This window comes from Parasteatoda tepidariorum, chromosome 10 (genome assembly GCF_043381705.1).
Source record: "Parasteatoda tepidariorum isolate YZ-2023 chromosome 10, CAS_Ptep_4.0, whole genome shotgun sequence".
Classification (NCBI taxonomy): domain Eukaryota; kingdom Metazoa; phylum Arthropoda; class Arachnida; order Araneae; family Theridiidae; genus Parasteatoda; species Parasteatoda tepidariorum.
In genome coordinates this window covers 43,179,215-43,205,049 of record NC_092213.1, presented here as the reverse complement: position 1 = coordinate 43,205,049, position 25,835 = coordinate 43,179,215, and the positions used below count along the sequence as shown (strand labels likewise).

The 25,835-nt window shown below is 29.6% G+C and overlaps 1 protein-coding gene across 1 annotated transcript; it reads right to left on the bottom strand.

The window, feature by feature from the left end:
• Nucleotides 1-12,926: 12,926 nt before the first annotated feature.
• On the bottom strand, nucleotides 12,927-25,235 carry LOC139426845 (uncharacterized). Its single transcript, XM_071186947.1, has 5 exons — nucleotides 25,062-25,235; nucleotides 21,064-21,174; nucleotides 18,164-18,320; nucleotides 15,094-15,249; nucleotides 12,927-13,036 (listed from the first exon to the last, which is right to left on the bottom strand). Exons 1-5 carry the CDS (start codon nucleotides 25,185-25,187, stop codon nucleotides 12,927-12,929), a joined length of 660 nt encoding a protein of 219 aa, XP_071043048.1. The 5' UTR covers nucleotides 25,188-25,235.
• Nucleotides 25,236-25,835: the final 600 nt, after the last annotated feature.

The window sequence follows — 25,835 nt, the reverse complement described above, 5'->3', positions numbered from 1 at the left end:
ATAACTAGTTTCATACGAAAAGATAATAAACTTTAGTATTTAACTAATCCAAGCTTTTGCGATGTGTTTCAAATGTTCCCTCAAAGTACCACGATCTAAAATCATGATTTATGGTAAGATTTTTAAAGTAGAAAAGAGAAAAACTAATAAAACCAAATCTTTCGAAGTTAAGTTTGATAAAATATATAAATGTACGCATAGAATGCAAATATCTGCTGGAAATTGTGGATTTGAAATGGTTTTACATGGAGAGAAAAAGAGAGAAATGAACGCAGCACAAAATGTACTATTTCGATCCAAATTTTAACAACAAATCAAGAGATTTCGCTTTCTTTTTTAAACACTATATGAGTAAAAGCGATTACAGTGCTAAGTCACGCACTCCGAAGTATATTATTACTGAGTATATTATTACAGCGTAAATTTTTAGACTTATTCAGATTTCTAAATGTCAGTGTGGTATTTGAAAACAAAATTCCCACAAGTATAAACGCTTATTTGCAACCACTTTTATATATTTATGAAACCCCAGCAACCCTATAAAAATAACTGTAAACTTTTAACTTCTTTTGAAAAAATACTAAATTTTAAAAAAAATTGATTTATGCAAATAGAGGGCATTTATTACATTGCATATTTATTTGGATTTATTAGGTAATTAAAAGAAATAAAAAATTAAAATTAAAATTTTCCATAAGAGTAATTCAAAAAACGGAATCACAAATAGCTATGTTTCAAATACGAATTTTGAGCAAAGTCCAGTTTCTTAGATACGTATTTTGAGCTTTGTATATTTTCTTTAATGTGCATTTCGATCTATGTCAATTATCTATAACACGCAATTCGATCTATCTCCACTTTTTAAATCACGCATTTCGCCCCAATGTTCATTATCTAAAACACGCATTTCGAATTATGTCCATCATCTAAGACATGCATTTCGATTATGTCCATCATCTAAGACACAAGCATTTTGTTCTGTGTCCATTTTATAAAAGACGCATTTCGATCTATGTCCATCATCTAAAACATACATTTCGATCTATGTCCATTATCTAAAATACACAATTCAATCTATCTCCATTTTTTAAATCACGCATTTCGCCTCTATGATCATTATCTAAAACACTCATTTCGAATTATGTCCATCATCTATGACATGCATTTCGATTATGTCCATCATCTAAAACACAAGCATTTCCTTCTATATCCATTTAATAAAACACGCATTTCGATCTATGTCCATCATCTAAAACATGCATTTCGATCTATGTCAATTATCTAAAACACACAATTCGATCTATCTCCATTTTTTAAATCACACATTTCGCCTCTATGTTCATTTTTTAAATCACGCATTTCGCCTCTATGTTCATTATCTAAAACACGCATTTCGAATTATGTCCATCATCTAAGACATGCATTTCGATCTATGTTCATCATCTAAAAAACAACCATTTGTTCTAAGTCCATTTTAAAAAACACGCATTTCGATCTATGTCCATCATCTAAAACATGCATTTCGATCTATGTCCATTATCTAAAACATGCATTTCGATCTATGCTAACTTTCTAAAACATGCCTTTTAACCCATGTCAAAAATTAAAGATCGTATGCAGAACGTTTTAAAATAAAAAGTATGATAGTGCTTTGGAACTAAGCTCAAAATTTCTTTGACATTTGTCGCATTTGTTTATGAAAATAGGATTACACGTTTATTGTTACTATGGACAGTTTCGAAATTAATTTTACAAAATTGCACCATGAAATCCAGAGGGTATTAATGATTACGACAAAGATCATTCGTTAAGGTGAATGGTTTACCATGATTATATTGTATTTTTTTCCAAGCAAACTATAGGTTTCACTATGCAATTTAGTTGATTGAGAAAATTCTCTTACTGATTCCATACTTGATTTAACATCTGTTTCGCTCAAACGTTATCATCATCTGTTTCAACTTTGCCTGGTACATCCCCACAGGTTACAATTCTAAGGCAACAGCTTTGAATCTTGACCTGCTTGCTCGTGTTGGTAAACAAAGCTAAGATAATTATGAGAGTGTTACTGACTTTTAAGTGTCCATGAGTTACTGGCTGTTTTATTTATTATGATAATGTTACTGGATATATAGGTCCATAAGTTACTGGCTATTTTAATTATAGTGAGATTGTTACTGGCTATAAGTGTCCATGAGTTACTGGCTTTTTTAATTATGATGAGAGTGCTACTGACTATAAGTGTCCATGAGTTACTTGCTATTTAAATTAAGATGAGAGTGTTACTGGCTATAAGTGTCCATGAGTTACTAGTTATTTCACTAATGATGAGAGTGTTACTAGCTATTTTAATTATGATGAGAGTGTTACTGGTTATAAGTGCTATTTTAATTATGACGAGAGTGTTACTGGCTATAAGTGTCCATAGGTTACTGGCTATTTGAGTTATGATGAAAGTGTTACTCGCTTAAAGACAGTACTTTTGATAGAAAACCTAATTTTACGATACCAAGCAATCTAACAGCAAAATTTTATGAGCAAATCATTATTTCTTAAAATTATTTTGCATAATATTTTTCAATAAGCAACATAATAGTTTTGATCAATAGACCTAATATCAACACATAGAAATAATATTGTTTTACAAATTAAGAAATCTATCTCAGTGACTTTTTGGTGGCTCTTTTCAGCATAGACTGAGTAGGCATTGCTGGTGGGGATGGAATGCGCTTTTTTCGTTTCTTTTCGGAAGGTGTATTGGTCCGTCTATCCCATTCATCAGTATACATGGATCTCTGAGATCCCACAAAAGTTAAAGATGTTTTGGTGGAATTCAATTCCCTTTCTGAATCGATACTCGATTCAATATCTGTTTCACTTAAGAGCATCTCGCGGTCATCATCTGTTTGATCATTGCATGGTAAGCGATATATAGTCAAGATTCTAAGGCAACAGCAGCCAACGCAGCCACAAAAAGTTCTCTTTCCTGGGCAACATTTACAACTGAAAAAAAATGAACATAATACTTATTAAGTTGCACTTAATTGAAATAAATGAGAAACTAAGCAAAGTGGCGATTTTCAATTTACGTGTAGTTTATTATTTATGCTTTTATCATCACAGATGCCGACCGGCCGGTGTAGGGTTCAGGGAACTGTCATTTCATCAGAAAGGCCCTGGGTTCGAATCTCGGGCAAGGCATGGATGTTTCTTTCTCTCACTGTGTGTTCTATGTCCTTTCTCCTTTGTGTGTGAATGTGACCCGCCCTATAAGCGACTAGAGGTTGTGTGAATGGCGTGACAGAAGTCGAATTCCTGGCCATAGATGGCGCCACTGAAAAACAGGAGCAATCACACCCCCACTGCCTAAACAGGCATACGACAAAAATAAATCATCACAGATTTAGAGTTTTTAAAGCAATGGCGTATTAAAATTTTCAATATAAAAGTACATAAAAAATATTAAAAATTTTAACAATACTGTTCTTAAACAATCTCTTCCTGCCAATTCGCATGCATATAAAGATAGTTCCTTTCCTAAAATAGATTTTTTAAATAAATTAACGAAAAAGAAAACGATGTCTTTTTAAATTTAAACAAATTGATGCTTGTTTCATATGTATGGATTCAAGTTTCATATCGACGACTATTCAAAGCTATGAGATATCAATCACTGTCTAATTTTTGATGCAATCTATCATTGATTTTACAAACTTATCTGAACATTGCAAATATGATATAATATACAAAATATCATACATGATATGTGATATTAAAAACTTTCTTGTGAGCTCCAAATGTTTTTAACACTTGCTTTGCAATGTTGAACATCATTTAATGAAAAACACTTCATTTTTCGAATTCTGCTTCCAAAAGGATTTCTTTTTTTTTCAAATTGAGCATTTTATAAAAGCAATGTTAAGTGAAGCTCTATTTGTTTATTGCTATTTTCTTTTTCCAAATATTTACTGAAGCATAAGGACTGATTGTAAAATACCCATCTGCCTAAAGAGGGGCATAAAGGCATATAGGTTGATTTTATATTAGTTTCTAACCGTCGTTGAACAGCCGACCCAATTTCATGAGTTTACGACTACTAATGTTCAACTCCGTAGCCTAGTAATTTTGAACCAATCCAGAAGACAAGGAAACTCCTCGATCAGTACCCCCAGAGGTATTGATTTGTGATGAGAAAATGGAGGACTTTGAGACTCGACAGATTTAACGTGCATCAGTCATCATTTACTACATGGGGAGTCTTCAGCCGGCGAGGATCGAACCCTCGACTTCTTAGACATGGGTCTTGCGCCCTACCGACCAGGCTATCCCAGCCCCATATAGGTTGATTGTAACGATCCCTCAAATAATAATGCTGAATAGAAAATACCGGAGATTTTTTCCAATAAACCTGGCTCAGTACAAAATGATGACAGCATTTGTAAAGAGCCGGAACTTTTAATTAGCCTGTGACAAATATATTGAAAAGTAAGGTGTTTGGTCACTTTACAAACGAGCTTTCGTTTTATTTGTGCTGCAGTATATAGTCATTCATTAGTGTTTCTTTTCTCATATATGTGAATTAATGTTCCTTTTTTCCTGAACGCTAAAAATTGTATATGCAGTCAGTTTACCGACTGCATGAAACGCTTCTAACATGAACTTATAAAATCAATACCAATTTTACTGACTTTAATTAATAGATCAACTTTAATGCAACAATTTTAATGCAAAACAGTGTCAAAAGCAAAAAGCAAGATTGTTAGATAAATTTTTCTCACCAACACATGCATGTTATAAAGAAGATGAGAAAGATGAAAAATACAATAGCAAAAACTGACATCCAGATCCATAGAGGGTAAAAAGCTGAAATGAAAAAAATATTTTAATATTTAATTTGCAACATAGAAATAATTTTACAAAATAGAATAAAATTATAACAGTTCAAAAACTGACAAAACCAAGATATCCAAAAAAAAAAATCAAACCTGCTTTAAATTTTTAAGCAGCCTCCTCGTAGTAAAGAATAAAAAGTTGAATGACCTAGGATTTGTCAGAAGAAAGAGGGAAATAGGGGAGAAACTTGAAGAAAGAGAGAAATAGGGGAGAAACTTGAAGAAAGAGGGAAATAGGGGAGAAACTTAAATATCGCTAATTCAACGTAATTATTGTTTTTGATATAGGCTTTACACTGAGCCAAATGAAACTAATTTCAAGGGGATCGGAAATTTTTATTTCAGTTTTGTAGTTGGTGTCATAAAAACTTTTAACAGAATGCATCAATGATCATCAGCACCAACGCACTATTCCGCACCTGTGGAAATTATGTTCCGGGTAAAAATCGAGTTATATTTCATTTTATAACAGTCATTGAACAGCCGACCAAAATTTGAGGTTATAATTAACAATGCTCAACTCCGTAGCCTTGTAATTTTGAGCCTAATTCAGAAGACAAGAAAATTCCTGGATCAAGTATTGAGAGAAATTTGCCTTCGTAAAGGACTTTTTTGATTAAACTAACCCGCATTTGCGTTACATGGAGAGGAAAGCCACGAAAACTTTCCACGGTTAGTCTGATGGTCATGGGACTCAAAACTTGTTCTTCCAGTCTTAAAACTTGTTACAAAGTTCGTCATAAATCGGCTCTATTGTCTGGAAATACAATAAAAGAATTTGCTACATATCAAACAAATCTAATTTTGTTTTATATTTTATAACCAGCATTGAGCAGCTGACTTAAATTTGAGTTTACGACTATCAATGTTTAACTTCGTAGCCTTGTGATTTTGAACCCAACCCAGAAGACTCCTAGATCAAGTAAGGGACAGTGAAAGAACGTATCAATGATCACATCAATCAACCATGGCCAAGCTCCTAGTCCTCTTTTCCAAATAATTCGAGTAAAACGCATCGTATTTAAAATCAAAAGTACATGAATTAATTATTTGCAAATGATGCATTCAATGATATCCAAAACTTTCGTCACGGTGGGTGAGGCTGGGCACAACTTCAAAATGTCAAATAGAAAACCCTATTTTTTTTATTGCAGATATGGATTCTCCTGAAAAAGTTTCCCATTTTAGCGTAATTTTTTTACATTTTTGTTCACAGATGGCTTTTTTATGGCAAATTGAATAAGAGATAAAAAAACAGCTTTTTAAAATACATAAATAATGTATCATTGGATTTATTAGTTCAATTATATGATGATTTATTAGTTTATTTATTTGTATTATATTATCAAATGATTTATTAGTTCAATTATAATTATTACCAGAATAAAAATGACATAACAGAATAAAAAACACATTAATCAATTAAGTCTTTGACGCAGATGGGACAACGGTTTCCCTTTTATATATTTTTTTCTAACGCTCTAATTACAGGAAAAAATTTATTTTGATATTTTACAATTATAAAAACAGTTTATAGTTGCAAAAAAAATTTTTAGATTATCGGAATTATAATTATAATAAAATATAAAATCCAAAAAAAAAAGTACTTTTAAAATTTTTTTTCATTCAGATTCAAAACTTTATCAATAATTGATTTTGTAAATCAAAGAAATTTGAATTATGAATAATTGTTTCTTTTGATCTAAATAACTGCAAATAGGTACAAATTTTAAAAAAATTATTGTTTAGAAGATTTTACCTTTTAAGCAGAAAAAGATATCGGTGTTGTATGCTTTAATTCAAAACCATAAATTATTGAAATGCTAAATATAACATTTTCACTTATTTTGTCTAAATTGATACAAATAATGAAATAAAGTATGAAAAATATGTTTAATAAAAATTCTGTGACAAAGGGTTAATTAAGAAAGATTCTTATCTCATGTAACCCAATTAATTTTACAAACCATAGAGATAAAAGTAAAAAATATTGCTTTCTTATTTTATTGAACATTCAATGCGAAAAAATAAGTGCAAACTCATATTAAAAAAACTTTTGTGCAGCTATAAACAAAGCAAACAAAAAAATAACTAATATCTTTCTACATTATTTGAATTTTTAAAATCCACCTAGGAATTTTCGTGACTCTTTCCTAAGTTTAAAAAAAAAATGACAAATACAAAAGTAATTTTTTTTCCTTAATTTTTCTTAATAAATTGTTTGGGGAAAATCTTGTTCTACATTAAAGCACCAGCTCATAAAATATGTACACTTACCACTTACTTTCAAAAAATTAAATAAAAAGGAAATATTTAAACTAAAAAATAGAAAAACAACTGAATAAACCACAAATATCTATCCCCTGTTCCCAATGCAGGAACTTTCTTGTAATAAAAAACTGAAACCATTACCATGAAAAAAGTTTAAAAACGTTTCATCGGTTGAAAAAAAATAACGACAGTTTGAAAAAAATCTAAATATTTATTCCATCCCGTAATCATTTTAGCAGAACAAAAATTTCGTGTCGGCTTTGAAAGACTTTTTTTAGCGTTATTGGTACCTACAAATTTATTCTATTTCTTTATGAAAAATATGCTACAACAATTTTTTTCAGCAATGAAAAACAGCAAAAAATGAATAAAAAAAACCTCTGAATTTTTTTTAAACATCTGTCAGCATCATTACAAATACATTAAGTAATTCATTTCTCCATGTCGCTTCAATAAATTGTGCGAATTGTTGGATTCATAACCTCCGTACATAGACTGCCATCTACCGATTTAAAATTAAAACAGCTTCAATTAATCCAAATAAAGTATGTTCTTACTGACGTTTCTTATTTTCGTTGTAAAAAAATAAAAATAACTTAACCAAAACAAAGACTGAATATTAGTTTAACGCATGTAATGAAATATTATCCTTATTTCTTATTTTAATAATATTTTTATCGTATTCTAATAAAATCAGAATTCGAAAAGTTAATAATTAAAATTTATTGTGATTTCATTCATTCAGTAGCATCATGTGATTGATAAAAATTAGGATGTAGAAGGTCATTTTCAATCGTAATATGCAGAGTGTTCTGTAATCATCACCCTTAATATATATTTCGAGAACCCTTGTCAATAATGAAGTTTAAAAAAATCAATGTACATTACAGCAGAAAATTAATATTTAAGCCAAGAAAAAAACAAAAACGTTATCAAAGTCAGACGCACCATTATAGAGATGAGCGGGATTAAAAACATTTAAGCCTGTTGGATAGCATGATGAAACTTAGACGTGTGTGTGTCTTTCTGAGAATAGATTTTAAACTCTTCTCTTTTTCTTTCATTAATTAAAACGGTTTTGACCCGCCTTCTTCACTAATGACTTGCATAATGTTTTTCTTTTTATCCCTAATGTGTAAGATTTTACTTTTTGTTTTAGAAAGTTTTTAAAATAAATTTTAACGGTTGCGCTGGTGACTGCAGAACACCTGATATGCGGTCTTTTGAGGCTACGGTATATGGTCTATCGAGATTAAATAAAGTTACTTTTTACTTGAAAAACATTTTTATTAAACTTTTTGCTAAGCTCTAAAAAAAGTTATACAAATTTCATTAAGTTGCATTTATATCAAAGCATGAATAACTAAACCATATAATATTTAAAGTTAGTTGCACTTTCAAGCGCATGGATTTAGCGCAATTTTTCGAAAATTCACTTCTGTTTGTGTAGAATTCTACCTAAATAACTTACATGTTCTGCATTTATTGCGGAATCCCCAGAAAACTTTAATATCCGCGGATATTTCAGGGAAGGAAATCTTCTTTTAACTTGTTTTTAGAACCTAAGAAGCGAAGAGTTTAAGAAGTGCAACTTTCTAATAAAGCTTGTAGGGTCTTTTAAAGGGTTTCTCTTTTGTAGCACCAGATGGCGATCACTTCAACATGCAGAGTAAGTTTAATTGGATACTTGCAACCCAAGAGGAAGTGAAGTGAGCTCTCCAATTCCCCCTTAGAAAATTTTCAAAAACAATTATCAAATAAAGTTGAAATTTATACTAGTTAATATATTATTTATATTTATTAAAATACTATTAATATTAATTGATCTATTTAGAATAATTAATATTTATACTGATATTAACTTTTAATAAACTAATATGGCTGATCATCAAATAAATTAACAAATCGAAACCAAAAAGTTATGAATTGAAGAATCCGATGAACAAAAGATACATTACCATAATGTACCCCTTCTTTGAGATTCTTATAACATACCCAGCAACAAATAGGCGAGACAAAAATTCGAATGACAGTATTTTTATATTCAGCCCAAATTCAACTGTCAAAAAGTAACAGAGAGAGTTACGATTTTTTTTGCCATATTTGCCAAAATTTCAGTTATGTTCGGAACTAAGAACCAAATCATGGTTTCTGTTAATTTATTTTTTCCATAGATTTTAGTAGCAGAATAATTATTTATTGTTTTAAATCAGTCTGGAGTTTAATCCTTCATAGGAAAGAAGGAAAGAAAAACGTTCTAAAATTAAGCGCTAAGAGTTGTTAAACGAAACGTACAACACAGTTTTAAGAAACATTTTTAAGTGGCGCAAATTATTCAAATTATTTTTCTCACTAGTACTAGTACAAGTTTTTTCTTGTTATTAATTATAGTCTGAATGCTTCCATTGTCTAGACTAAACAATTATTCTTACAAAACACAACAGTTTAATTAAATAACAAGAAAACGAAATTCCTTAGTCTAACAAAATTAAATTTAAAGTACGCTTTGTTATTTCAAGTTAGAGTAGTTAAAGAAATAAATTAATTATACAAGTCTATTACAGGAATATGGAAGTAAAGTTGAACAAAAAAAAACATGGTGATATGCGGACGTTTTTGCTTATTTGACATTCCTTCTTTTTAAATTTTTATGTAGTTTAGGCTTATATAACTACTTATATTACTAATTCATTTACTTAAATCAATGAGATTAATAATTATTAATATTACAACTTATCAGGACCAAGCAATTAGTTGAAATTCAATAGCCTTATTATTTTATTTAATTCAAAGTTATTCTATCATTTTAAGACAATTAGGGTAATTTTCTAACTATTAAACAACATTTTTAAGGAAGTAGAATATCATAAAACACTGAATTAATTTTATTAGATATTGTTATTTTTGAATTTTATTTTGTTGATTTAAATATAAATCCGTTAACTAGATTTTAGTAGAAGTAATGTAAAACAAAGTTAAAAGCTGGATTTATAAAAATTTACTTAAAATTTAAAATAAAATGTCCTTCTACATAAAAACTCTATTTGCTTTTCTTAAAAGTCGGAAACAACTTTTCTACATTTTTATGAAATATTTCAATTTTAGTTACAAATTATTTGGTTAAAGTTAAATCAAGGCTTGCTGCTTCATGGAAAAGTTTTCACAGAGCTCATTTCTCATTTCATTTGTCAACTAACAGATGCTCTTTTTTGAGCTTTTATGCCATTGTTTAATGTAAATGATTTGTGCACGGTGTTCTTTAGTCAACACTCTTTATATACACCGAAGAGCCAATACATTATGACCACCCTCCATCTATAACAATGGGCTCGCCCAGGTTTTCATGGTTTCTCGCCCAGGAACAACGTTTTCAGGGGGCACATTAGGACCCATAATCCTCATAGAACAATCCCTGACATCTGTAAGCTACTTGAACCAGGTTCACCCATTCATGGCAACAGTTTTTCCTGCGGGGGATGGTGTTTACCAACAGGATAATGCACCATGTCATAAGGGTCGAATCGTCGAGGAACATTCCAGTGACTTTCAAGTCATGTCTTGGCCCCCAAATTCACCTGACTTTAATCCAATAGAGCATTTGTGGTCCTACTTGGAAAACCAAATTCGTGCTGCCACGCTACCCCCTCGCAATGTGAGGGAATTGAGGACCAGTTGGTGAGCGCTTGGTACCAGATACCTCAGATTACCTATCAGCAACTTGTGGAATCAATGTCACGGCGGGTGCTAGCACATGTTATTAGCAGGGTGGTCATAATGTAATGGCTGTTCGGTGTATATTTTAGAATCCTTGTCAAAAATGAAGTAAAAAAATTGTTCTCATGAGGGGTCACAAATTAATGTACGTATTACTTGTACAAACTAATACTTTTATATGAGGAGGGGGAAATGCTTAACTTGTGAAGAAAGCAGGAATTAATCCCAGAAAAGTATTAATAATTTAGAAATCATAATAGTTTAATTTAAGGACAATTCCGAATAATGATTTAGATTTATTTGTTTGACCCTTACAATTCTGAATTTCTTATCCAGATAAATGAAGCATTGTTTCCCCAACATTGCTTTAGAATGAATAAAATAGTCAGAATATTTGTCGTGAATATATGGTCAATAGGTATTATAGTTCAGTAGTTGCAAATGTATAAAATAAGTACTAATTTCGACATGTACTTACTTACTTTTTGCTTCTAACGTATAATACATATTCTACATTTATTACATTTGTATACTCTGAGATATTAGTTGATGTTGTTACTTAAACTATCGGAAATCATAGCGAATTTGTAAGGCAGAGGGTGCGTTTCTCGTCTTTTTAGTAACGCAGTCTATGCCCAAGAATACGACTTCGACCACACACATCACAGTCCGTTTAACAGGGAAGTCCCCTTCATACTTCATTCAATCATCCACAGATCGCAACTTTGACTTATACCAGTGAACGATCAATCTCCAATTCAGTACCCCAGAAGTATTTATTTGTTATGTGAACTTAGAGGACTTTGCTATGTGACCCCGACAAATTTAACATGCACCAGTCGCAATTGAATACACCGGGATTCTTCGGCTGACGGGATTCGAACCCACGAACACGAGCCCAACGTCCTACCAACCAAGCTATCCTGACCACTTAAAATATTAGTAAATAAAAACAATTCTTTGACTGCTCAATGCTATTCATTCAATGCATCATTTGCACAATGCTATTCATTCACTTTCAAAATGTATAAAGAAAAATATGAAAATAACAGTATCAAAGTAAGCCATAGCTTAAAACATAACAATTCATTAAATATTTGAATTTTTACGTGTTTTCCTCTTTTGTTTAAATCTGAGAACAATCTTTTGATTGTCGGAAAGCTATATTTAAAAGGCAGTAATATAATCCGAGTTAGTCACTCATTCGTTTCAAGAGATGTAAAAAAGCACGTTTGTAAAAAGTACGTTATTTTCACTCATTCGTTTCAAGAGAAGTAAAAAAAAGTACGTCCGTAAAAAGTACATAATGTTCACTCATTCATTTCAAGAGATGTAAGAAAAGTACGCAAACAACAATGTCAAACTTACCCAAAACTTAAAAAATTACGTTGAATTTAACTGTAAATCTGAAAATTCTCTTTTAGTTGCCGAAAGTTAAAATGTTACTCTTAAATGCAAATTTTCATTAAACATATTTTTGATTTTTTTTTCATTATTTTATATTAGTTTAGGTGGAAATAAATATTTTATTTATTTATTTATATTTTATATAATTTAACGTAATTAGCGAAATTAGGAAAAATATTATATTTAGCATTTTAACAATTTATGGTTATAAAATAATAACTGTGTCTTTTTCTACGTTTACAGATAAAATCATTAAAAAAAAAACTCACTTCCAAACATAAATTTTTCAAATTTGCACTTATTTGCATTTATTTTGATCTAAGAGAAACAGTTATTCATCACTGAAATTTCTTTAATTTACGAAATCAATTTATTAGTAAAATTTTTAATATAAATGCAAAAAAAGTTCAAACTACTTTTTTTATCTTATATCTCAGTAAAAATATAATTCCGATAACCTAACATATTTTTACTAACTATTAACTGTTTTTTATGATTAAGGAATGCTAAAATATATTTTGGCTCGTAATTAGAGCGTCAGAGTAATTAGAGCGTCAGCGTAATTAGAGCGTAATTTTCCATCTGTTCCAAAGGGTTAAGCGACATCAATCTTATTTGTATCTTATTTTCAAGTATTCGTTTTCAAGAAGTAAAACGGAAAATACCCAAGTGAGAATTCCAAGCTGAAACAAAACTTAAAGCACAGTATTTCATGGCGTATTTCAATATTTCGTGTCGTTTAGCTTCTAAATCTGAGAATAATCTTTTGATTGTCGAAAAGCAAAATTTAAACGACAGCAATCTAGTCCATATTTTATCTTCACTCACGCTTCGTAATCTTCTACGTTTTAGTTTCAAAACGTTAAACGGTGAAAACTACTGATTAACAAGTCCCCGAAAATGGGATCAACTCCAACAAGGATGAAAATTCATTTTCGAATAATTTCCCTCATGATTAACGAAGTCTTTTGTAGCCGAAATTATGTGTTAAAGAATACGGCAGACCATGTCGAAAAGACAGAGATTTAAGACTGAGAAAACTTTCGAAGGAATAAAGTGGTGATTTGAAAGCTTTCTTTACAGAAAAATTTAATCTTTAAGTAATTTAAGATTTTCATCCCTGAAGCTTTCAGTAATGAGGTTGTGGAGTTTTGAAAAGATTAACTGATGTGACTTCTCTGAAATTTCGAAGTCAAAAGTTAAGGTTTTACTTATATTTTCCATGAAAGATCACAATTAATCATAGGAGATAAGATGAGATGTTGGAAAAATTTATTCTTGTTGGANGGGTGAACAGCACAACATAATTGTTAAATATAATTGGGAATTGTTAAGTACAACTCATATTTGCAATTTATATGACTTCCCGTGTCTCTAACATACATTCATGGTCATAAGTGAAAACACCCTCTCTACGAAGGAAAATTATCTGGAACATTTTAGGCCTAACTAGGCTTAAAGCGCTTTCCCACTTCCGACGCCATAGTTAAAGATTCCGTAAATATTGCACATACCGAATATTCTATTGATCCGAATGTTCTATTCACTAAATTTCGAAAATTATCATCTAAGCATGTGGAGAAACAAAGAAACCTAATAAATCACTATTGAAAACGATAATAAAAGCACTCCTAGTCTGACATTTTTCCATTAAAAATTTTTATCAAACCTAGGTAAGGTTTCTACCCTCGCGTGAAATTCCCTTTTTATGTAGTCTTACTGTTGTTGTTGTCTTATGCCACTTGTCAGTACTCAGAAGCCTATTTTAAGGTAGAGTGTGCTTTTCTAATTTCAGGTGGCGCCATCTATGGCCCGGAATTCGACTTCTATGCACACACATACGTCACAACCCGTTTTATAGGGAGGACACATTCACACATCATCCATCCGCAGATCATAATTTTGACTTGAATCAGAGCACAATTGATCTCCGATCCAGTACCTTCAGAGATATTAGTTTGTTATGGGAGCTTGGAGTACTTTGTAATCCCGACAGGTTTACCGAGCACTATTCACCATTTTGTAAACGAGGATCGAACTCACAACCTCTTTGACATAGGCCCAATGCCATACAAGTCAGGCTATCCCGTCCTACGTAACCTTAATGGTTCACGTTATTATAGAAAATTCGAAAGACAATTACGACTTAATGTTAGAATATTATACTATTCTATATATTATATTTAATAATAAATTCAAATTTTCAATGAAAAGTTTTAAAAAAAGAAAGAAGCAATTTACGTTGACACTTACATACAACACATCCATATCTATCATTTACAAGAACAAAATAAAAATCAGTTTATGGTTTGGTTATTTCATAAAAAATTATTTACCGTGCTATTAATAATAGAAGTATTTAATATCTCATTTCTGTCTTTAGTTTTATCTATATTTAAAATGTTCCAACTAAAAATATAAATACATTTTATACAACATTTTATATAATGCTATGACATCCTTTTACTCATATATTATTTAAAATGCATTTACAAAATTTAGAACTATTTTATTATAAATTTTATTTGAGTGTTTCCAAAAATAAAACAATTTATTTAAATGTAGGCAAATAAATGAATTTTAAACAAAGTAGTAAACTTGGGATCAATAATTTCAGCAACTGAAGAAAAGATGAATTATAAATTGGTACACGATTTCAATATTATGAAATATGACACCTAATTCAAAAAAAACAGCATATAATTTGCAACATAATGTTACAGACATAATAATGTTAAAAATATTAACCGATTAAAAGTAATAACCAGTTATCGTTAAACTGAAACTTCGAGAATAAATATTTACTTACATGTGCATTCCTCTGATGATGATGCTCCCCGTTTTCTTGTTTTAAGTTCTATATCACAAGCTTTGCATTGAATTGCTCCATAATTTTTTGAATAATGATTTAAATGGCAAGGAATGCAATATTTTCCATCCAAAAAGTGGCCTGGTTTACAAGGCACTAAAAATGAAACGTGAATTTCTTATGCCATAGCGATGAAGATATTTAATTTACATTAAGAAGTCAAAAAGGTCAAATAATTTGGAAGCTTTATCACCAAGGAAATTATAAAAAAGAACCTCAGTTAGAGAACTGCGAATTCTCAGACAAATTATGATTTCAAACTATATTTACCATCTTGTAGTAAAGAGTTATCAGGGCTTTAAAATGGACTACGTGTAGCTTAAATGTTTAAAGCTGTTTTTCTGAGGCTCTGTCATAACGTTTTATTTGTTTTATTAATTTATTTATTTTTTTACTGTATTACCGGGGTTGAACACCTGACCCAAGTCTGAGCTAACGACTGTCAATGTTTAACTCAGTAGTCTTGCAATTTTAAACCCAACCCAGAAAACAAGCGAACTTTTGGATCAATCATTAAGACAAACTATGCTTCGTGGAGGCCTTATTGGTGGAACTTACCCTCTTTTACGTTATAGGGTGAGGAAAACCACGAAACCTTCCGACGGTCATCCCGATGGCAAGGGGATTCCAACTCATGATCTATCGCTTAGTAAAGTTATTTTACGCCTGCACTGTAGTCGGTGCGAGCCGGGAACAGAATTCGTCCCAACCAGCCACCGCTGGGATTCGAACCTGGGTCACCTTATTGGGAAGCGAACTCTCAATCTCCTGAGCCACCGCGGTTCAGTTATGCTTTAATTTTAATAATTTTTCTTCGGGTTGAAAAATTTCGACACATTGGCCCATTTTTTTAAAAAAAGAAGTGCAATAACTTTAAAAAGATTTGAATTCTTTGTCTGTTCTTGAGTCTAGATAATTCTTTGCGAAAGTTTCTTTGCAGCTTATATGTAATTCAAAATTATATCTTTGCCCAAAATGTCAGGCTTTTAAAACGTGACTTTTTTTAAAACTTTTTGATCAAAGAGTGTCAAAAACACAGTTAAAAAATTTTTCAACTTTTGTTTTCAAAAAATTCCATTATTTGGCTAGATTTTTCCGTTTAAATAAAAATTATTAATAACAACTAAAAATTCTACTTTTTGCAATTTTTATGAGTCTGTATAATGCAGTGTTGGAGTGACTTTCCAAATACTAAACAATTAATATTATGAACATTTTTCATTTTCCTAAAACTGTGCTTTTTCTTCATATTGTTATTTTCATTTGTGCCCTTTTCTTAATTTACATCGAAATCGTCGGTTAAAAAACCGAAAAAACTTAATCTAACAGTCATGAAAAACTGTTTAAAAAACACAAAAGCTGTAAAAATAGCGCATTATTTACTAAAAAAAAATTTTATATCATGACAGAACCTTCGGAAAATGGCCTTCAAGTGTCTAGCTCGGGAAAGCAAACTTGCCAAACATTGCTAAATTTGCCAATGTCCAAGCTGACATAACATGAAGGTACCCGTCGATCCAGCAATAATTTGTCGATTGATTACCAATAACAAGGAAAGTTAGTATGGAAAATATACTGTTTCCAGTAGCAACTGGAAAAAGTATACAGTTGAAATTGTCGGTAGCCTAGTACCACATTAGTGACCCGAACGTGATCTGAATGTCCCTACTTCGACATTAACATGCCTGGTTTGATGGATGGAACATAGTGAACAGCTGACTTGCTATTGCGACATTGTCCTTCTCGGGATGTTGCTACTCAGTCTCGATCACACGCAACGGGAGTTTGTATTGACACGACTGCTGATAACCACATTGGAGTAATCATGCACACAACCCGCTCTCACGACTAGCGCTTTAAGTCCGGTGATCTTCATACAGCTTTCACCACCAGCGCTCAAATTACGGTCATCTTAATACAGCATCCCCGGCGTCTCACAAAACAGCTATGAATCAATAAGTCTTATTCGTTCATTGAATTCTATCGCAGATAAAATTCTAGTGTGAGAGTTTTGTAGCGTAGCTACCACTACAATTATTCAATTCCAATTCACCAGTATGTAAGACATGTTAACTCGATTTTTTACTGAAGGTGCGTTTAAATAGATGATGGTTGACGATATCGCTAGCCAAGCCCCAAAATTTATTATATTACAAGTACAATGTGATCGTTAAGCCAATTTTAACCAAATTACTCTTCAATTGTTAAGAGTCTGATCTAGTTAACATAGAACCGTCTATTCTTTTTATTTATTTCAGATTGTAAGGCAGAAAGAGTAGACTGTTTTGATATGCAGAAAAGCGGCGAGTTTAAATTCCAAATTGATCACCCAGAATATTAATTTCAATATCTTTATTCTATGTCCAACATGCTTGATTGAGTAGAGCATGGTCTAGCAACACTGTTTTAACTAATCTCAATCTTGACATTGATGGGACGATTAAACTTCATTTTAAAAGTTGAATTCTGCATTCAACTAAACTTTTAAAACTGCATTAAACATTTAATATATCAAACACAGATATATTGAACCGATTAATTTACTCTAAATTTTAATTTCACAAGAACAGGAAAAAGTTTGTCTGTCCACTACATCGTTCCTTATAAATCTCTTTAAAGTTTTATTATTAAAAAATCTAAATTATTATTAAAATAATCTAAATTAAATTTTTCAGATTATACAAATATATAGCAAATTAGCAATGCGAATAAAAAAAAATCTACCAGCCATAACTATAAGACCAAGCACATGAGTTATAACGATATATAAGATTAATAGCCATAACTATAAATATCATATTTCATTTCTATCTCGGTATATTCTAACATAAATTAATGTTCGGGATGAATTCTAAGATAAAACTAATGTTCTCGAAACACAAAAAAGACTAACAAAAAAAAATATCAATAAACAGAAGAAGAACATAGAAACGATGGTATCATTCTTTATGTTCTAGATTTCATCGCGATCTACGAAATCAGCGTCAATGCAAAAATGATTTACGCTTACCACAAAGAAGCTTGGAGTCAAAATCCTTCATTTCAAAGCCAGCATCACAAATCACATCTGTTTGACTGTCATAGTATGAGATAGATAATCCAGTTTTTCCTTTTGGTAATTTTAATCTCCTACCTTCCATAACCAACTCCAAAATTTCTCTTGTTGTCTGTGGAAGTTTCATTATCCTGTTATTCACGTCATCAAAATGCATTTAATAATAAATTTTGATAACGTTTATTCTTTTTCCCCCAACTTAACCCTTTATATTGCAATATTTTTATAGTAATGTTACGTAAAAATATATTTTGCAATTGATATTAATTTATAGAAAGAAATTTAGTTAGTTTTATGCCTAAAACGAACTCGATTTATAAGGCTTTTTTTCTAGTAGAAAAGTGGAGTTCTTAAAATTTTACTTGCAGTAAAGAATTGGCTCTTTACTTATGTGCTTATAAATAACCATATTTATATTAATTCTGTGTTTATAACTAGAAATAAACTCGATAAGAAATGATCGAATGAAAGAATACATAGCGCACAAGAGAAAAATGACACCCTAGTATTGGTCTTTATTTTACTGTAATCCACGTTTATATAAACAAAAGCCTTCATTTAAATAAAGTAAGTGTAGCGGTAAAATTATATGATTAAAAACGTCATTCGCTTCAAAAATGTATAAATAGGAAGTAACAGTCGACATGCTTCAAGCACTCAAAAACAGACGCCCATTTCCAAGACTTGCCAGAAGTGAAAGAGAAGAAACAAAAAATTTCATTGGCAACTTTACGTTTCATATGCCACTCACTGTTGTTTCTTCTCACTCACTTCTGGCAAATCTATAAAATATGTGCCTGTTTTTGAGTGCTAAAAACATGTCGACTGTTATTTCTTATTTATATATTTTTGAAGCGAATGGCTTTTTTAATCAAATAAATCCCCTTCGTGTTGTTTTTTTTTCCTTCTGCACTTTTTGAAGTTAACAGCAGATGGTCGCAAATATCAATATAAGAGGAAATTCTTATCATGGATTAATATAGGGATCAATATGAGAGGAGAATCCTATCTAGAGGAAATTATTTTCTTTTTTATATCAATCCTTTTATGTATCGCAGATATATAAGAGGAAAAATAGCCTCCCATCCACATTTAAATATTAATGAATCCCATGGAAAGTAAAGGGTTAAATATAAGTTTGCGATCCTGAATATGTAACTTTAAAATTGAATTTTAAAAAAACAATCTCAAAATATATATATTCAGGGCAGTAATTACGGAACAAATTCCGATCATATTTTAATCGAGTGAAAACATGGTACATTCTATATAGAGGGAAGTAAATAAATGAAAGTTAACATTTTTCTATACATCCATATTTATTTTCAAAGGGATACATTAAGTAAAATGTCAAACAAAAAACTGAAAATGACGTCGACAGTTTTTAGGTAAACAAGATGCATATAAGGTGCTCCGTAATAACCGCATTTAATATACATTTTTAATACCCTTTTCAAAAAGTTTGTGAAAAAAGTATACACGTCAGGAATGGTAAAAAATGCTTCAGCGAGGAAAAAGCAAAAACCGAATTGAAACCTGGCAAATTATTACTAAAAAAAGGGCATAATTTAACCTTTCTAATTGCTTAAAGAAACAGGGAAGAATGGAAAGACGATTATGAGAATTCCCTCTTCTGTTAATCATATTCTTTTTAGTATTTTCATACCTGTCTTTTTTAGTAGTGAGTTGTCAGAATTTGTGAGCGTTTTTTTTTCCTCTCTTGAATATTATCAATTTGCGACCCCTTATGAATATGCTTTTTGTTTTCCTTTTTGAAAGGGTACTAAAAATATAAAAGAAACTCTGTATATTGCAAAACAGTTTGTACCTTCTGGATCACGTAAATTTATAAATGCAACTTAATCACGCAGATTGATTTTTATTTAATAGTTTGTTCAAGTCATTTCTTTAGCACTACACTGCCAGATTAAAAATTTCACTAACTTCAAAACTACATAAATAGGTAACAGTAGTCGTCATGTTTTAAGCGCTCAAAGACAAGCAGCCATTTTCAAGACTTGCCAGACGTGAATGAGAAGAAACAAAAGTGATTTGAAATGTAAAACGCAAAATTGCCAACGAAAAATAGAAAAGTAAAAGTGAGAAACAAGAACTAGAAAAACCACAGTAGTCGAGAGAAAAAAAAGAACAAAAACAGAATAAGAAAAAACTAAGTGTCCGAGACGAGCAAACCCTGATTTTCTCCTATTGGCCACTATGGTTTTTCTAGTTTTTGCTTCTCACCTTTATTTTCCCATTGTTTGTTGGCAATTTTTCGTTTTATATTTCAAATCACTTTTGTTTCTTCTCATTCACGTCTGACAACTCTAGAAAATAGCTGCCTGTTTTTGAGCGCTTGAAACATCTCAACTGTTATTTCCTATTTATGCATTTTTGAGGCGAATGAAGTTTTTAATCTGTTAATATCTTACCGCTTCAGTTTCTTGGGGTTATTAATATACTGCAATAATCTAAATACAACTAAAAAATGCATTTATAAAAATATTAATAAATCAAAATAAATATTTGTGAAAAAGAATTTTTTGAAATCTTATCAAATTATTTCCTTTCTTTAAACTTGGTATGAGATAAAAAAAATGGAAACAAATTAAATATGGAATAATTAAAACTGTAACTTTAAACAATTCAAGTTCCCTATATAAAAAAAAAGACGCATTTCGATATATTTCTTTTTTTTTTCTAACAGATATCATATGACTTTACGACGAAGAGTTTTGAGATTTAGATGTCAAATGTCTCGTCATATTCCGTATATGTTTACTTTAAAGGAAACAGAAATATTTGCTGTAAGTAAAAAAAAAATAATAAAAATAAAGAAAAAAAATAAAACTTACTTTCTCAGTGACATCTTTCAATTTCTTTCTTGTACAGTCAATATCACAATTCCCATTTGGAGTTCGTCTTAGTAGGATAGATACGATCGCTTTTAAAGAAGGAACATCCATCTGAGAAAATATGTTTTTCGATTATTTTCTTATATATGAAACATATGTGTGATAGAAAATATATTTTTACAGAAACTGCCTCAAAAATATGGTGACAAAAATAGTGAAAAAAACGTCTCAAAGTATTATGATTGTTATCAAAATATTGCATCTGAAATTCATTTTTTTTTCTACCATATGAAATATATGTGTGATCGACAATATATGTTTTACATGAAAAACATTAAAAATATGTATGTTAAAATATTGAAATATTTCTTTTAAGTATTGTGTTTTCTATCAAAATATTGTACTTGAAATTCAATTTTTCTTACATGTGAAATATATGTGAGTAAAAAAAATATATGTTTTACATGAATAACATTAAAAATGTATTTATTAAAATATTTCAAAGTATTATGATTGCTACTGAAATATTGTATTTGAAATTCAATTTTTCTTACATGTGAAATATATGTGATTAAAAAAAAATATGTTTTACATGAATAACATTAAAAATGTATTTATTAAAATATTTCAAAGTATTATGATTGCTACTGAAATATTGTATTTGAAATTCAATTTTTCTTACATGTGAAATATATGTGATTAAAAAAAAATATGTTTTACATGAATAACATTAAAAATGTATTTATTAAAATATTTCAAAGTATTATGATTGCTACTGAAATATTGTATTTGAAATTCAATTTTTCTTACATGTGAAATATATGTGANCTGAAATCCATTTTTTTTCTACCATATGAAATATATGTGTGATCGACAATATATGTTTTACAAGAAAAACATTAAAAATATGCATGTTAAAAGATTGAAATATTTCTTTTAAGTATTGTGTTTTATATCAAAATATTGTATTTGAAATTCAATTTTTCTTACATGTGAAATACATATGAGTAAAAAAATATATATGTTATACATGAATGACACTTAAAATATATTTGTTAAAATGTTTCAAAGTATTATGATTTCAACTGAAATATTGTATTTGAAATTCAATTTTACTTGCATGTGAAATATATGTGAGTAAAAAAGATATATGTTATACATAAAAAACATTAAAATTATATTTATTAAAATATTTCAAAGTATTATGATTGCTACTGAAATATTGTATTTGAAATTCAATTTTTCATACATGTGAGAAAAGAAATATGTATGTCTTACATGAATGACATTAAAAATATATTTGTTAAAATATTTCAAAGCATGGGTCTGTCCAGGCCAAATTTTCTACCGTTTAGTGGTACCTTCACAAATTCAACTTTAGGAAAACGGTAGTTTCACAAAATATTTTTTCTTAAAATTTTATTTTTGTATCCCGTAAGAAACGATAAATCCATGTTTTTACCATATTTTTGCGTTGATTTTTTAATATAATCTTTAATTTTCACAAAAAATATCTAAATTTTCACAAAATAGGTATCTCTTGGAAAAACCTAGACAAACCCCTGCAAAGTATTATGATTGCTACTGAAATATTGTATTTGAAATTCAATTTTTCCTACATGTGAAATATATGTGAGTAAAAAAATATATGTTTTCTATGAATAACATTAAAATTATATTTTTTAAAATATTTCAAAGTATTATAATTACTACTGAAATATTGTATTTGAAATTCATCAAACAAAACTTCAATGGATCAATTAATTTAAAACAATTATAACTATTATTAAAACATGACGTAAAAACTTTAAAAAAATATCGTTTCTTGATTTAAAAATATTAATATAGTAATGTAATATAGTAGTTTGTTTTCATATTTTAATTTATGCTTATGAAATTGTCTTAAGGTATTTTAAAATGATATATACACAACTATTTATTTTTTGATAAGAAAACTTCAAACGTGTTTACTCTATACCAATTTAGCAAATCTGGTTAACTAACTCAAATATAAAATAAATAATCCCAAAAGACTGAAACGGCAAGATATATTAGTTAATAGTTCGATTTTCTTTAAGAAATACTTAAAGTGAAAAAAAATCAACTTGCTTCGAGTGCTCAAAACAAGGCACTCATTCTTAAGACCCTTACTTTCCCTTACTTAAGAATACTTTCTTTTTAAAATCTGTTCTGCTCACATCAGATGGTCTTGACAACGAGCGCCTTGTCTAGAGCGTTCAAAACATATTGATTTGTTCCACATTTAGCACTTGTAAAGCTAATGAAGTTTTTCCATTAGCAAGTAAACTGAAATATAGTTTTGTTATTTTAAAATTCTCTATAAATTAGCTCATGATTTTGAAGATTTTAAGGTGTTATTATCTGAAATATAGGTTTCGAAAAAAAATTTGACATTTTCTTAAAATCAAAATAAGGATCGCGGTAAGATTTGACACACCACCAATTTGTTTCAAAACAGTTTTGTTTTCGTTATCCACCAAAAGCAATTGTTAAATGCGTCCATGGTGCTGTTAATTCGACTAAAAACTATTCAAATGATGAGTAGAAAATAAAATTAAATATATTACTTGAGTCTTATGCTTAAACCTAATCTTCAAAAGTCAAGAATGGAACAAATGAGTGAAGAACTAGTTTGCTTACAAAACAGGATGTAAGTGCTTTACATTTTCTAAATGGCTTAGTTTTTTTTAACTAGTATAACTTCAAAAAAGGAAAGTAAAATTAATAAACTTATCTTCAAATTTAATAATCATAACATAAACTAACTATATTATACAATGCGAAATGGCAACCTCTGTAATAATTAAAATTTAATTAAAATTTCGTATATTAAATCTGTAAATTTACATGAACAACTACTGTTAATGTTTGACTGAATATTATTTAATGGAAAAAATGTATGATGATGGTATGTTTGATAATAAACAGAGTAATTTCTACTGTTAGAACTTCAGAATAAACAGACTCGAGTTGTGAACAAGAAAATCTTTTTTCTCTAACCATTGTTGTTTTATCAATAAATATGTATTGCAATAATTTTCAGGTATTTAAAAAACTTTCTTTCGGCTGTTGATAAAAACAGAAGAAAATTTCTGCTTTTTATTTATTTATATATCTATTTTTTATTTATTTACATATTTACTTTTTATTTATTTATATATTTATTTCTTATTTATTTATATATTTATTTTTTATTTAGTTATATATTTATTTCTTATTTATTTATTTATTTTTTTGCACTATATGTTTTAATGGATCATAGATACTTCCGTATCGCTGACTTCAGATCTGCAACTGGTAATCTCTCCAATCTTTATCTCTCAGGGCTATAGATTTTTTTAAATTACATCTTTTCATCTATTTTTAATCAAAATGTAGAATTTTAAAAACGTATTACATAACAGGGGTCTCTCAAACGTTGCGACAAACTTCTAGGGGATTTAAGGCACATAATCAGCACTAAAATTGCATAGTAAACCATGCCCGTAAACGTCGTTATACACCGCTAGGGGGCGCTTCCTTACTATGAACTTTTGTTGTACTTCTGAAAAAGTCATAATAAAGAAACGCCCCTAGTGGTGTATGAAGTTTCTGTGCATGGGTTCCTGTGCAATTTTAATCATGATAATATGGCCCTAACTCCCCTAGAAGTTTGTTCAATATTTGCGCAACCTCCTGTTATTTATTACGGTTTTAAACTTGTTCATTTCGACAAAAAACAGACCAAAAATGACAATTTTAAAAAAATATCTGTAGCTTTAGGAGCAAAGCTAGTTTAAGATTTATTATCCCGACACCCGAATTAGGCAATATTAAATATTTGTATAACTGCAACATAACATTTATTCCTCAATGTAATATTTATCATTGGTAGCTTTTACTTAAATCCATACATAATTTTAGAACAAGATTCAAGAAGATGCAGTTGTGAAATATAACACAGTATTAAAATATTATTATTTTTTGAAACTCCTCACTTCTAGAAGGCACATGCTACGAAGAAACTCAATATTACATTCTTGACTTGCACAAGAGCTATGTTGCATTTTAAATCGTATAAAAGTATCAACTGCTTTCTCAGAATCACGATCGCATTTCTTCATGTTGTAGAAGAACGAAATCTTGAGATTAATCGAAGGTACTTGAAACACTGTGAGAAGAAACGTACAATATTAATGTTTTAATATTATTAATGAAATTTTATGTAATATATTGCACTTTTTTTGAAGTAATACTTTGAAATATTTCATGCAATATTAGCTTAGTTAAAACATAAAAATTTTGCAGTGCACCGCATAAAAGAAATACGAATATACAATTGCATAACTTTTACTGATGTTCCACTATGCAACATTATATTGCAATATAAATTTGAGTTAATTAAGTTAAACGCAACTCTTTTGCAAATTACCGTATAAAAAAGTTTTAAATATACAATGACGTAACTTTCACTGAAGTACTGCTATGCAATATTAATTTGAATAGATAATGAAAAACTCATATTTTTTGCAATGTACCGTTTAAAAGTAATGCGAAATATGCATAGAATAACATCAAGTGTTTGAAGTTCGATTCTTATCGGTAAATTAAGCCAAATATCACATGGATGCTAAAATTATGGAAAAAAGATTTTTTATAAAAAAATTATGTGTAAAATCTTTTGGAGGAATTTTTTTTTTAATTTTAAAATTAATTAGCTATTACATTTTATAAAAATCAGTGAATCAGTGAAATTTTTCGCATAAATTATT